This window comes from Centruroides sculpturatus, unplaced genomic scaffold (genome assembly GCF_000671375.1).
Source record: "Centruroides sculpturatus isolate CEXI.00-Female unplaced genomic scaffold, Cexi_2.0 scaffold990, whole genome shotgun sequence".
In the NCBI taxonomy this organism is placed as follows: Eukaryota; Metazoa; Arthropoda; class Arachnida; order Scorpiones; family Buthidae; genus Centruroides; species Centruroides sculpturatus.
Genome location: NW_019385152.1, coordinates 196,902 through 213,026, shown reverse-complemented (window position 1 = coordinate 213,026; position 16,125 = coordinate 196,902). Strand labels below are relative to the sequence as shown.

General features: G+C 29.6%; 1 protein-coding gene across 5 annotated transcripts in view; it reads left to right on the top strand.

The window, feature by feature from the left end:
• LOC111635524 (protein AF-9-like) overlaps positions 1-16,125 on the top strand; it is a 95,237-nt gene that overhangs the window by 74,610 nt on the left and 4,502 nt on the right. For 4 of the 5 annotated variants that reach the window (XM_023380508.1, XM_023380511.1, XM_023380510.1 and 1 more), the window contains one exon: positions 1,900-2,007. The exons of the other annotated variant lie outside the window; for it this stretch is intronic. In XM_023380508.1, the coding sequence (XP_023236276.1) occupies positions 1,900-2,007 (108 nt within the window). The remainder of the gene's footprint in view (positions 1-1,899; positions 2,008-16,125) is intronic. 5 annotated transcript variants of the gene reach the window in all.

Here is a 16,125-nt window from a genome sequence, read left to right as displayed (position 1 = left end):
TAAGAACAAAAAAATTATACTTTAGAAGTTAATCTAGTATCAAAAACATTCGATTCAGTACAACACACAGTCCTCAGAAAAACACCACACAAAAGTGCCAGTGCTGCCAGCTAAAAAGCACATCAACAAAAAAATATTGGAGTAACCCAACCCAAGATATAGCCAAAGATTGCAGCCCCACAGCACTAGCAAAAATTAAACTTGCCGACTGGAATTCTTTCGGATAACTGACTTTTGGATAAACGTCACTCTACTATAAATCTAAATATAAAATACATGTGCACTTTTTATAAAAATTGCTGGATTATAGGTTTAGTATTTTTAATTCTAAATATTGTGAAATTTATAATTAATTAAGTTATCTACATAAATGAATAATGATTTAAATGATTAATTACTTCAGACAGATAGCATTGATCACTTATAATGTAAATATGCCACTATGCACATTAACTGTACCATTTAGTAAAATGTATTATTTTCATATTTTAAAAAGTACTGAATTTAGTACACCTTTATGTGATAATCTGTAATTATCCAGGTCCAAGTTAGTGCCGGAAGCATTGAAATATACAGAATATCAGAAAATGTGGCATTTGAGCTTCTGTCTATACAGTAATACCCCAAACTTACGTGATAGGTGGGATTGAGCGATAACTGCGTAAGTCGGGGTATAATTTTGCAATTTGTGTAAAATTCAAGTTGGATGTATGTAAGCTAATAAATGTTCTCATTAATCTTATCTCGTCTGTTAATTCGTTCACGGTTATAAGAAATTACCACATAGAGTCTCTCAAGTCTCCGTAGATATAACAAACACAGAAATAAATAACACAAAATTAATTGTATCTATGTGTCGATTTCGCGTGACATGTCCGAACATGTATGCCGAACAATAGTGTGGGGGAGTGAGTGATCAAGAGTTGCGTGCCACTCAAACAAAAGACGAGTTGATGAAATTTGAAACTCGTGTAACTCCGGGTTCACGTAAGTCAGGGTAGCATGAGTCGAGGTATTACTATAGCTGCAAAGGCCAGTCCTGCCACTATATTTTCTGGATATGCAAATAAGTGTAAAATGCCCATAATGATTGGATTTTTTGTAAAGTCCATATATTGCATTTTTCAAATATTTGATAAATTTTTTAAAAATTTATTCAGTGAATATATGCCTTTCTTTTTATAGTTTTAGGTTAATTAAGATAAATTTCATTATTCATTATTAATATAGTTCATTTTTTTTAATCATTATAAAGGACTTAAAAAGTAATTTGTTGTTGCTAAAGATTCAAATAACAATGCAGCATTCCTGAAATTTTCTCATTTGTAATTTTTTTAAAGAAAATTGTTTCATTGCTTTCTAGGCAACTCTCATCTATTATGAAATGATTTTAAAAGCAACTTTTACATGTTTTTACAAAAATGTAATAGAGACATGTCATTTTTTTCTTTTTGTGTTGAAATACCTCTAAATTATTATATTGAATTATCATTATTTGTTTTTTTTCCATAGAAGAATAATGAACAGCAGCATTTCATAAAAAAATGGATGCTTTAACACAAAGTTTGATATTATAAAACTTATACTTCAATTTTATTGCATGCAGATCCACATTAATAATTTGTCAAACACATTTTCCAGTCTTTGTTCTATTATTTTTATTTTTAATTGATTTATAATATTTATCAATAAATTAAATTTATTTCTCTTTAATTTTTTAAATGCATGTTATATGGTCTTTTTTTTTTTAAATGTTTGTTTATATGTATTTATAGATATTATTTTGCTCTTTTATTATGACATTATTAAATATAGCATTCATTTTGAATATCAGTTTTTATTTGAATGATTTTTTTCTTCAGTTTTGCATCTTTATTATTATTATTTTTCTTTCTTTAGGAATTAAAAAATCAAACGAGTGTGTCAAGGATTAGTCAACCTTTTACCGATATATTTGGTACCCCAATAAAGACTAGACCATCTCCTGATCATACGGGAAAATCTAAAGTAATTTTTATTTTTTTAAGCTATTAAAATAAATATTATGTGAGCACAGTTGTCTCAAAACTCAAATAAATTTCAATATTTTAAAAGATGTCAATTTTACGTCTTCAGAATAACTGATAAAAACAATCAAAGACAGATTATTCTTACAATGATGATTGATGAATTTGGTTTAGCAACAATAACCGGTTCTACTATAATATGATGTTGCAAAGAAAATGAGGTTCTTATTCTCATTTTTCTAAGAACCAGAAAATATTTTTATACAATATTATTATATTTAATATATTTTAGTAAAAAGGTTTAAAAATTAAAATCTGAAAATTCAGATTTTGAGTTTAACAGATTTGATTATATTTTTAATAATATATTGATGCAAAAAACTTTTACAAAATTATTATATAATATATTTTTATTTTATACAATATACTAAAGTTATAGAAATTACATAAAATATTTGACTGATTATAAATAACTTATATCATGTTTGATTTAAATTGACTTAACAGCCTATACATTTCATATGTATATAACTAACAAGCTTTGATAATATTTAATATCTACATTTGCAGTCTTTGGTCGAGTGATGGAATTAGAAATAAATTAATAATCATTCACATACTGAAAGTAAAATAAATATTAATTAGTTAACTGATGACTCTGACTTTGGATTGTGGATTATGAATATAGATTCTAAATATTATTAAAGCCACTATCTGAATTAGCATATTTGAAACTAGCACAAGCTTAGAAAAATTAAGGAAAATGCATTTTTATAGAGATTAATTTATATCAGGTTCTAAAGAAATATTTAATTCCATGACATTCATATTCATTTACTTGCTATTTAAAAATATGTAAAAATAATAATTACACATACTTAAATGAAGGATGATTTAACTAAATTTTTTATGTAATTTCAGACTTATAACAGTTACTGTAACCGGCAATATAATTTAAGAGCTGTAGATTTGAAATATAGCAGAAAAATAAATAAAGCAATATTAAATCATAAAATTTTAAGAAAATATGGAAGTATTTTCATGCTCTATTAAAGAACTTCTTCAGGCTAACATAAAAAAGGAATAAAAATGGAATTCAGACAAATTTAAAATCTGTTTTTGATGATACAATGGTTTATGAACATTTTTAACTTTTTATAAGTAACAGAAATTTTAATAAATGCATTAATTTATTAATACATAAAAATCTGTTGATTAGAAATAGGGTTTTTCTAATGAGATCCTGGCTGTTCTTTTAACCTGGGATATTCTTTTCATCCTTGGAAGTCCCACATATTTCTTAAAAGTTTACTTTTTTCTTATTTTGTGTTAAGGTTGAGGAAATTTTGCAAATAGAATGTATATTTAACTCATAAACTGTCAGAATACATTTGTATTTATTAATTTTAAGCCTGCTTATTCATTTTTAAAATTTTTGCTTGTTATGACATGTCACAGATTGTTAATAATCAATGTGTAGCGTATTTGTGGCAGGACTCTGAAAATTCTTTACTTTTCAGAATCTGTAATATCTGGAATAATTGTGCTTTTGCTGTCTTAATTTTTAACCATGCCCAGTAGCTTCAATAAATGCCTGACGCCAGATTGTGCAAATTGGGCAAGGATACAAACGAGTACAAAGTCTGCAAGTATGAAGTTTTTCTTCATCAACCTGATTATTAAAGCCAAATGAATTGCCGAATTATCGAGCTCTAGGCTTGATGCCGCTATTAAAGCAGCCAAGGTAGATAAATAAAAAATACTAGACAACAAAAGAAGTACTGCAACGCATCTGGAAAATGAACTAGAAATCTTCCAGGCTGCAGATGAAAAAACACACATCTGTCTTCTCTTAAATGCATTAAAGACGATTCCACCCACATCAGTTGAATCAGAAAGGGCATTCTCAGTACTTTTCATTACTGAAATAAGAACCAGATTGAGTGATGGGAATATTGATAATCTTTGCTTTTTAAAATCTTATTATAAAAATTTACAATAATATTTTGTATTGTTTTATTTAAAAAACAAAAATTATCTTATAAGTTAGACATTTGATCTAAGTTTATTTTTTCTTTAAATTTTCAACTTAATTCAAAGGGTTTTTTTTGTTGTTGTAAGCAGTTTCCAATAAACTTTAATAAATTTTTTCTATTTGTGAAAATTTCTATGTAATTCAAAGGTAATTTCTAATACATATTTTACACAGCATTATTATGTAGGAAGTTGCAGGATGTATTAAATTACTTTAAAAAATGAAAAATAATTATTTCATTTGATTTCAAAATTTATTTTATATCTTAAAAATAATTAATTATATCCCAGAATCCCGGGAAACAGTTCACTTTTTTCCCGAAATCCCAGGACAAACAAAGGATCAGGAAATGAGAAATCCTAATTAGAAGCTTGTTGGATTTTAGAGAGATACTATCTAATTTATGCTTTGCGGAAATAAGAAATAATGCACAGGTTTGTTAGTTTCACTTTATTATTTCAAAGTATACTAGCCTACAAAATTTGTCTCACTGAGAAAATTTATATAAGTCCAAATATTTCATTGCAATCTATTTTTTTTCTAAGAATTCTGGTTTTAAACAAGGGTGTGTGATTAACTATGAAATTAGATGGACTATATCAATTTCCTTTATAGCATTACACTTGTTTTTCAACTTACATCTGGGCTACTATTTTTTATTGAAAAATCAAATTGTGTGAACACAGTAGGATATTATTGCAAAAATTACTGGCAAATTATTGTAATATTTACACAAGGTTAATTGAAGAGCCTGTTTCCACAACAACTTATCTTCAAGAATGACAGTATAAACGAACAGTGCTTTGATGTTATACTTTAACAGAATTATATAATAATGTGTTATTTTATTTTCAAAAAGACTTATTTACTATTGTTAGCAAATTGCAAATCTTTGTTATTTTCAAAGTAACTTACTTCCACTTGTGTATTTATTCAAAAACATTGCATCTTCCACAAGCCAATTGAGCAACTTTTTTGGAGTTCACTGCAAACCATGAAATATGTACTTTGAAAGTATTAATTTGTTGTTAATTACTATTTTCTTGTTTATTATGATAATATACTGTTGTGTGTTTGCATTAGATAATATAATATATATATATATATACTTCATTTGAATATGATTTTGATATGCTTTTCTAAAATACTGAAGAAGCAAAACAATGATTGATGAAAAATGAAAATTAATGCAATTATTCTCATCCTTTTTGAGTTATTGACACACTTACAATTTTTGGTGGCATACCAAAAAGCCATTGTTTCATCAAATATGTATAAGCAAAACACAAAATTCATAACCTGCATTTTTAATGATTTTTTTTTTTTTTGAAATTTTATAGCACATCTATGAGAAGTGTATGGCATATCACTGCTGTGGTATACCATACCAATGGCTGGAAACCATTACTGTAAAGATAGCAGCATCCTAATCCTAAATTCCAAGCTTGCAAGAATATTGCATTATGTATTATCATCTCGTGCATTTCTGGCTCCTTATTCTAATCTGTATTAAATGATAATCTCAGGTAGCCAATTATTTAACTTTACTACAATGGAACATTGTCCTGTTTTAGGACAGCTTTAGTGTCCTAATGAATATAAGCCACTGTTCAAACCAAGTTTGAGGTTTTATACTGTTTTTCACAGATAAACAATATTTAATTTTACATATTACATATGTTTACATATTGAAAAAGCATCTGAACATCATTAATGTAAAGGACTTGAAAAAAACTTGGACATCAGATAGACTGGAATACTAGAAACAAGAAATTAGGAGAATATAGTTAAATGCTTGCAGGACAGAAGAATGTTGAAGGTAGTTGATATAAAAAAGAATGTTAAAATTTAATACTTATAACTGATCTGGGTAGTAAAGTTAATACTGCACGTGTGTAGTTTGTTTTTATAAATTGGAATGCAAATATGTAGTTTTAAAAATTGCTTGATCCATCAAAAATGGTATAAAAACTTGATTCAGTTTGAACAGTGGCTTATATGCTTTAGGAAGCTGAAGTTGTCCTGAAACAGGATGAAAACATTCCTTCATAGCTGGTTACCTGAGATTAGCATTTAATACAGATTGCATTATGTTGTTAGGCTGTATCTTTTATTATGATGCCTTCTTACATTTAACTGATCTTTTAATTGTTTAAATCAGGGGTGTCCAAACTTTTTGCTGCAAGGGCCAAATTGGGATTTAAATACATTTGTGGCGGGCCATGTGAATATGTGAATTAAAAAATCTCATTATGACTAAGGCAGCATTGAATTTTATTTTTTACAGTTTATTACAAATACACCAATACTACACAAACATGGCTAAATTATACATAATTAGAAAATTATTTCATGCAACTTTTAATGGGAATAATAGAACTGTGTTTTTTATTAAAGAATTTCTTTAAAGTTGGGATTAAAATCTGAAACACCAATTATAAGCAGTGATTGCAAATGATCATCTGATAAATTTGCCCTGTACTTTGATTTCAGATACTTCATCCTGGAAAAAGTTTGTTCGCACATATAGTTAGTCCCAGACATACAAATAAATTTACAAGCAAATTGCTTTATATTTGGAAACTCTTTTGCATTCAAAAATTTGTAAAAATTGACTAAGTTTCCTTCCTTGTATTTATCCTTGATTTGTTCGTTAGCTTCAATAATTTCCATTTGAAACTGACTTGAAATGTCTGCAATGTTGCAGTTAAATTAATTTTGAAACAGCCGAATTTCCTTTGAATTCATGTCAAGATCAGAAAATCGCTTTTGAAATTCTTGTTTTAAATCTGCGATGACTTTTACTGCAAATCTGGTTGGAAATTGTTCATTTTCTGTATTCAGTTCTTTACAGCACGGGAAATGGGTAAAATTACATTCATTTGACTTTTGAGCAATATCGGCTTTTCCCTGAATGCTTTGATTTGCGTGAATAAATCACAAATTAAGTTGTTTTTATTTTGGAGCTTTAAGTTCAAGTTATTCATTTGTGTCACAACATCTGCAAAAAAGCCAACTTCCAGAGCCAAGTCAACCGACTCAGATTGAATTTGTTTGTGAAAAGATCAAAATTGATGATGATTGAGTGCATGTGATCAAATAAAATTTACGACATAAACAACTGGTTTCAAAACGCAGCTCATGTCGACATGTTTTACACATAGTGCTTGTTGATGGATAATACAGTGCAGAAAAATTAATACTGATGCTCCTGCACCTTCACAAGCTTTTCTAATTTGCCCAACCACATCAATGTTTGCATCAGACATGTTTCTTCCTCCATCAATTGTCATACCTTGGAGTTGATTCCAGTCCAAGTTATACTTTGTCAATGTTTTTTGTACTTTGAAGATATGTTCTCCAGGTGTAGTGCTGTGCATGCTGTTAACGGAGGATAAACCTTATGTGACATTAAGTTCGTCATCAACTCCACGAACAAAAACTAAAAGTTGTGAGGTGTCACTAACATCATTTGATTCATCCATCGTGAGAGAGAATACCGAGTGAAATTCTGTGCTTTACCAGTAATCTGGTGGAGAATATTGTTTCCAATATCGTCAATTCAATGAGCAACAGTATTAGGGGAAAGACTGCTCATTTTGAAGTGTGTCAACTTTTCTGAGTACAACTCACCAACAGCTTCCATCATACACTCTTTAATGATGTTTCCATCCATAAAGGGATTTCCTTCTTTCACCAACAAATAAGCAACTTTCATGCTAAGATCAATGCTTCATTTTCTGAGTTTGCCTTCCTAAATAAATTTTGCTGAGTACACAAACTATGACTCATTGTTTCAAATTTTTCAGTACTCTGCTTGTCCTTAAATTGTGAATAGGTTGAAGCATGTTTTGTTTCATAATATCAATGTAAATTATATTCCTTTATTACAGCAAGTGTCATTGCAAATTACACATACAGCTTTGCTATTCTTTGACTGCGATTTCACAAAGAAGTATTTTACTTCCCATTCTTCATTAAAAGCATGGCACTCATCATCAACTTTTCTTTTTCTTCTTTCCATGTTTAAACCTTAAAAAATAATATTGAACTTCAAAATAATTAATTTGTAATACATTAAATATGAATTTACACATACCGATTTACAAATGAGTCATGTGCAACAGAACAGAAGGCAATCCCGAAGTCAACTACAGAGATACAATGCTCTTGATTCTTTCTTTTTTACCCTCTATTTACTAATACAAAGACAGCCACAGAATCTGTGTATTCATATACCTTCGCTATTCACCTGCCTTCGTACCAATTTGGCAATTACCGAACAATAGCCCAAAACAATATTTTTACAACTGTAAATTTAAGTAAAATTTTGTGTATATAATTTTTCATTTTTATTATTTTTAAAATTAAAAATCTTTTTTTTTATCACATATGATTTTTGCATTTTTTTTTTTTCCTTCAATTTTCAATATACATTTTTGAAAATCAAACAGGTTTGCGCAAAAAAATCAGTATTTTTCAAAAACCTTCGCAGGCCAGGTCTGACTTGTGGGCCATAGTTTGGACATCTCTGGTTTAAAGCTATTAACTTTCAAATGGAAATGGATTTTTTTTTTAATGTTGTAATTCATCGGTGAACGTCTATTGTATTAGGTTATTATTATGATTTATTAAATCTACTGCTGGAGTCATAAGGTGATATGTTTATTACTATTTCTTATTCTCCAGTTAGATCTTATTTATTTATTAATTTTAATTTAGAATTTATGGAAGAAAAGAATCAATCTGAAGTGGAACTTTAATCTACAACTTCTGTATACCATGCATATGTATTGCCAGTTATATTACATAGACCCTGTCCAATCTTTGCTTCCAGAATTATTAATTTAGATATAACCATACAGGTCATTTATAGTCCTACTCTGGTCCAATTCTTTTCTTCCAGAAATTCTAAATTAAAATTAATTTATTATAATTATTAAAATTATCACAAGATGGCAAATTTACAGCTTACATTTAGACAAATTACTTCATATCTAATTATTAACTTGGCTTTAATTTATCAAAAGTTTAATTTTTGGAGTTGTTGTTGTTCATTGTTTCCAGCAAGTGAAACCAATAAAAGATTTTGCAATTAATAGTAATTGAAATTCTTACATATGATGTAAATAATGCAGTTTGATACATTTTATAATAAATATCACAGGAAAAATAATTAATCAAACAAACAAGCATTTGCAGTGTATATCCATATGAATAGCATTCAACATTAACGTAGTTTTGGAGCTTTTCCAAGGATTGAAATCATTCAATGTTTGATGATGATAACTTAAATTTAAGAAATAAAATATGAACATTAATCCTGCTAGTTTATTAGCTTGCATTACAGCCATTTAACAATGGAATACAAATCATGTAGTGTGAGATTAAATAAACTGTTGTATATGTTTAATATAATTTATACAAAATAAAATTAAGTAAATTAGTGAATATTTTATTACAGTTTATTTTTCTCCAAGGTTCTGTGGGAAAAATTTTAGAAGCAGCTCACCATGAACCAGAAAGCAATGTGTGGCCTTGGTTGTCTCAAATAACCATGTGAACAATTTTATACAAAGATAAACAACATCATTTTGCATTTGGATAATCCGGGAATGAATTAATAACTACATTTTTGAAATTGATTTTAATGGAAACAAGATGACAAATTCTTAGGAATGTCTTTTGTGAAGTAGTAGACAAACATTTATTTATGTCAGAACACTAAATCAGCACATCTAACATATATGGCCATGCTATTGAAGTTTGCACAGTGCTATTGTTAATAAAATATAAAACGAACTGTACATATGAAAATACTGTAATGTAAAACAATAAACTTGCATAAGCATTTGTCTAATTTTTTTGGAAGATTTACTCAAATACAATAAGTCTGTTTAAGTTTTCATCTTTCATTTGTGGGGGAGATAAATTTTTTAATTCTTTGAATTAGATAGCACAGCAGCATTGTTACATATTTTATTAAATGTTTGTTCTTATTTGACATAAATATGCAGATTATAATAGGCTGCATGGACCTAACTGTTGGCCATTAAGACAGACAGCTAGTTATTAACTTTCACAGTTGAATGTAAATGTTACATGAAAACAAAATATCATTTTTCCTTTCAAAAATCAATTTTTCAAAAAAATATTTCCTCAAAAATTGATGAAACTTCATGGGTTAATTCTACAGAAATAACCACCGTTTTTTTGCCTGGACCGCATTTAATCAGAGACAAAAGCTTATCTTCGTATTCTTTATTTACTTATTTACTATTCATTTCGGGTGCAATATTTTCGTGTAACTTGTACCCCTCTTCAGGTTTTTTCACATTTCTATAGATTGGTAAATTCAATTATTTACATTTGTTATTACGGTAAATTACAACAATACAGTCGACCCCCCTATAATTACGGTCCCTATAGTTACGATTCCTATAAAACTACGAAAAAATTGCTACCGGTATCCGTAAAAAATAGTAAAAGTTCCCTATAAACACCTCAAACGTCATCGGGCAGCCGAACTACTTTCCCGCCGTCCGTAGCGCCACGCTACGGAGAGATTTCTATCGTCTGGACAGTATTATATAAATTATATATAAATTAGGTACTGTACATATAATTATATATTAATTATATATAAATTAGGTACTGTATATATAATTATATATTAACTTATTGTAACTTTGTTATAATTAAATATATAATTTCCGCCGTCTAGCGTGGCGCCACGCTACGGAGATTTTTACGCTAACTATCGTCTGTCAGTATGTAAATTAGGTACCGTAAGTCTAATACAGTACTGTAATTTTATACATTTCTTGTGAAAGAAACATTTCTTATTCAACGGCGATTAAAATTATTTATATTAATGATGTCTCCGAAGTTCTACGAAGTTTTCACAGAAAAATAAGTTGTTAGAAATCGGCCGCTCTTTGCTGAGCTGTTCCGCGACGAAAACAATGTTGAGCAATGGCAATGTCGAATGGTGACACTCGGTAAGTAATCCTACAATTTTTTGTTTATAGCGTAGTTTATACGGATTATTCCCAAAAAATATATACGTATTTTGGAAATGTTGAGTCGGATTAGTCTAGAATCGATTAATTTTATGGAAGAAAATCTTTCAAACAGCCGTAGTCCGTAAACTTGACACGTGTCGGGTTGTGATTGGAAGGATTCGTAAGAAAGCGGATTCCTAGAGAATGGAACGTATCTCTATCTTATAGGGGGGTCGACTGTAGTTATTTGGATATATTTATACAATAGTTAACTAACCTGTTTTAAGTTTAGACCTACATCTGCCCAGTGTTGATGTTGTGTCCCCTGAGGCATTTTTAGACTGTTTTCCCCTCTTTTTGTTTTCTTTTCCTTTAGCTCCTCCCATTTCCTCCCACACATTGTCAACCTCCATTCCATCATTTATGGTTTTGCTTTTATTAACAATTTCGAAGTGCTCTTTGAATTTTCATAGATAACTGTCTTTTTCTTTATGGATTATTTTTACACTTTTTTGTTGATTGTGCATCCAAATTCCTTACATTGATTTGTCCACGGTGATTGGTTATAATTAAGTCTAATTGCTGCTTTATGTTCTTTTATTCTGGTACCGAGTTGCCTTCCTGTTTTGCCAATGTATATCGCTGGTTTCTTACATGTACATTTTATTTCATATATTACACCTGTTATTTTTAAACTTATTGGTGTTGATGTTGTTTTTAATTTTATTTTTTAATTTGGCTGTAGTGTAACACCATGCTTACTGAAAATTTTTCTGTATTTTTCAAATGTTCCCTTAATATAGGGGAACGGCGTATATGTAGTGTTCTCATTCTTATTTTTAACGTTGAATCTGTTTTTCTTAAATGCATTTACCAACTTTTTTAGTAATCTGCTTGGATAGTCGTTCAATATGAAGGTATTTATTAGCTCATTTTTTTGTTTTTCTCTTTCTTCTGCCTTAGATGTTCTGTTCCAAATTTTAGTTATTGCTATTACAAATATATTTCTTTTTACTGTAATAGGACTTATAATTAAGGATTTTGTCTGTATTGTTGCTTTTTTTGTAAGGTTTTATATTGAGAAAGTTTTTTCATGGTTTAGCATTATATCTAGGTAGTTAATTTCATTTTTATTTTCTGTTTCACTTTCAAACTTAATGGTATTGCTTAGCATGTTTGCATAGTTGTATATTATATTTCCGCTAGTTATTTCTTTGTCATATATTATTATGCCTTAGGGGACACAACATCAACACTGGGCAGATGTAGGTCTAAACTTAAAACAGGTTAGTTAACTATTGTATAAATATATCCAAATAACTATTGTTGTAATTTACCGTAATAACAAATGTAATAATTGAATTTACCAATCTATAGAAATGTGAAAAAACCTGAAGAGGGGTACAAGTTACATGAAAATATTGCACCCGAAATGCATAGTAAATAAGTAAATAAAGAATACGAAGATAAGCTTTTGTCTCTGATTAAATGCGGTCCAGGCAAAAAAACGGTGGTTATTTCTGCAGAATTAACCCATGAAGTTTCATCAATTTTTGAGGAAATATTTTTTTTTGAAAAATTGATTTTTAAAAGGAATATAAAGAAAACCGCACCATTGATATATACGTATCTATTACTTACAACAAAATATCATTGTATTTGAGGGACTTTGTTGACAGATATACAAAATATATAATATAGAATATTTAATGCTTTTGTTCATTCATCTGTGTAATTATTTATAGTGGGTGATCGGTTAACGAACATAATCCATTCCAAGACTTTGTTCGTTAACCAATTATTGATTTACCATAGGTTTTTACGGGAATTTGATTAATTCCTTCTGGAGACCCCAAAACATAAAAAATATATACTTTCTTACTACGTTTATTTATATGTAATAATAAAACTACATATATACACAGACTTGCATTTTTATTAGTCATGTTTTTTCCATTTGTGGGGGTTAAAGAATCTGTCCAATGTTGATTACTTTTCTCTTTTGTTCAGGATTTTTCAGAATTAATAGCATTGTAATTGTAGAGATCCCCAAGCTTATTAACCTCACCCTGGTTTCTAAGACTGTTGTTCTGACATCCTCCCACTTCTTCAAAAGATTATACTTTTTAAATAGCGGATATTGACATTAATCTTCTTTTTCAGAAGAAAACATATCTCGCCGAGTTTCTTGGTGTTCTTCATTCAAGAATTTTTGTTCTTCTGTCGTCAGATCTGTTTCAGGTTCCATTATGTGCTCTTCAATGTTCTTTATTTCTGAGATATAATGTTTGTTACTCCTTTAGCTGCTTTCAATCTTTATCTTTCTTAGATAAGATTGAACTGTGGCCTACTGTAGATCTGTTCAACCCATACTGCCCAGCAACATCAAACATCTGCCCACTCTCTACCTTTACTATTATACTCTCACTTTTCGAAAATAAAAATCGACACAAAACTTAACGAGTGCCTGTCTGACAGTCTCACAAATACTATTAAAAAATTGCTTTTATCAGAAAAATAAAAGTCTGGAATTACGAGGGAGAGTTTCAAAGTTTGGAGGAATACTATCCAATCAGTATATACTGGGTTGAGAGTCAATGTCGACATCTCCCACACTCCAAAAAGTTCCGAATTGTTGCCCAAAGGCAAGGGAAGATCAATCGGTATTCATTATTTTACGTTGCTTCTTGTGTTTGTTTTGTGAGGTGTTTGTTGTTCGAACATAAAAATCTTTCGCGAAAGTGTTCGTTATCTGATTTGTTCATTAACCGATCACCCACTGTATATAGTATGAGGAAGAATTTAGTATTTTAAACTCCTCCCAAAAAAAAAAATGTATATATAATTGTTGTTTAATTCTGTTTTGTATAAATTATTTTATTTACACACTGTTTTATTGTGTCAAACTTTTTTAAGATTCTGTTTCTTGAATATAATCAAATGTTTTTGAACAAAGAGTTAAAACAAGAAAGACTAACTAAAAATGAAATTTTAGAAGTACATCATCAAGTAAAGAAAGAAATTTGATTTTGGCATCTTATGATTTGAATTAAGAATAACTTTATTGACTTGTATTAAATTTCTTTGGTATATTTACTTAAATTTACTCTTATTATGAGATGATTAAAAAGTGCAAATCCAATAATCAAGACATATTTTCAAAGATGAAAATATAATGGATTTATCTTTAATCATCATACTATCTCAAACAAAATCACCCAGCATTTCCTGCATTCATCTGTAATGAGCATATCATTCTGTCATCATGTCTTCAAAAAATTTTTGTTTCTGTTGCTGCAGTCATCTGGCAGTGACTGCTTTCATTTCATTAATTGAAAACAGAAACTAAAAAGAAGAGAGACCAAATTTGGGCTGTATGGAAGAATAATGAACTTCTCATCAAAATACCTGCAGAAAATCTACAGTCTGTCTGTATGCAAAGTAAGGCAATTTGCTGCAAGGTGATCTAAACCAGCAGTTGGCAACTAGTGGTCTATGGATCATTGATGGTCTGCAAGAAAATTTGGGTGGTCCATGGAGAAATTTGGACATTGATCAACTGGAAGTCACTTGAAGTATTACAAAAAAAATGCAAAATGCTTAGTTGCATTTTTCACTCATTGGGGAGTTTTTTATTCAAATCTAAAACCAAATATGAAGTGACTGTTATCAATAAATAATGAACAATAAACAGTATTGTGAGTGCGATTGTCATCCTTAGTGGATAAATGCTAAGAATCCATAAACTTATTTCAAACAAGCAGCAATGAACTATAGGCTTGCATTAATTTGTTATAATTAAACAAGCAAGTTTTATATTAATATAGTAAAATTGAACTTTTATGATCATTATTCTACAGATTTTGTATTGTTTAAAAATTTCATGATAGTGATTCGCAGGATTCAAAATTTGAGTTTTGTGATCCACGAGGTCAGAAAGGTTGTGGACCACTGATCTAGCCATTTCATCAATTCTTGTGACATTAACGAAATGGTACAAGAATTGATTGTTGAGCAGCTTGGACACCCATTGTTGCTTTTGTTGCTCACATTTTTTTGTCCACATGTAAGCTTCCAACACTATTCTGCAACACTTTGATTGGACTGACATTGTCTCTATGTACCTTGACAAGCTGGTGATGGATTTCAGCAGGTGAAATCTTTTTGTGTGCTTTTTCTCACAAAAATTGAATAACTGAAATTTTCAAGACCACTTTTCTGACTTTGTTGTCATTTAGAAATGCTAATTCACAACTTTCCCATATTTATACATCATTTTAACCGTTCACTATTGTCAGTCTGGATCATTGCAATCTTCCTACGCAGGATAATTGATAAATTGTTTTTCAAAGTATTTACATTAGAGTTACACTCAATAGCACTTTGGTTTTTAGTTAAATTGTAGACCTTTTAAAGTTACTGTTTGAACACCCCAATACATATTAAAGACATAATAAATATATATTGGGCCTTTAGTATAATGCTGGACAATAAGCAGATGAGCTAGGATTGAATCTCAGTGGCAACAAGTTTCTACCTTTTGCAATTTGTTCGGATCCAGATTCCACCCGGCCTTCTTTCCAACTGTATCTGGAGCCTGATCTTTAGATGTAAAGTCGTTGTGGGGCCGGCTAACCCACCTGCTTCCCTGGCTTTCCATAAATAGGTAGGGAGGAACATACACCTTCCACAGCATCTTAATGGTGCACTAGAAAGGGTTCTTTTATCTTTTATTTCTATCTTCTTGATCTGACTGTTTAATGTAGGAAACATTCAAAACTCATAGTATCACTTATGAGTTTTGAACAATGTAAAATAACAAACAGCAAAGAATTTGTTGTTGCTTATGTGTTTTATATAGTTACTAGCTGTTACCCGCGACTTCGTCAGCGGAGGTTTTGCAAGCAAACCCCATTTACATCCAATATTTCAATAACCATAGTAATTGTTATATAACACCTACCGCTGAAGAGAATTGCCGAAAATCAAACGAACTATTTTCAATTTGATCAATTTTCTGAAACGTTTACAATCGTTCTATAATCGAACCAATACGCAATAACAAATTCGAATTTAAAAC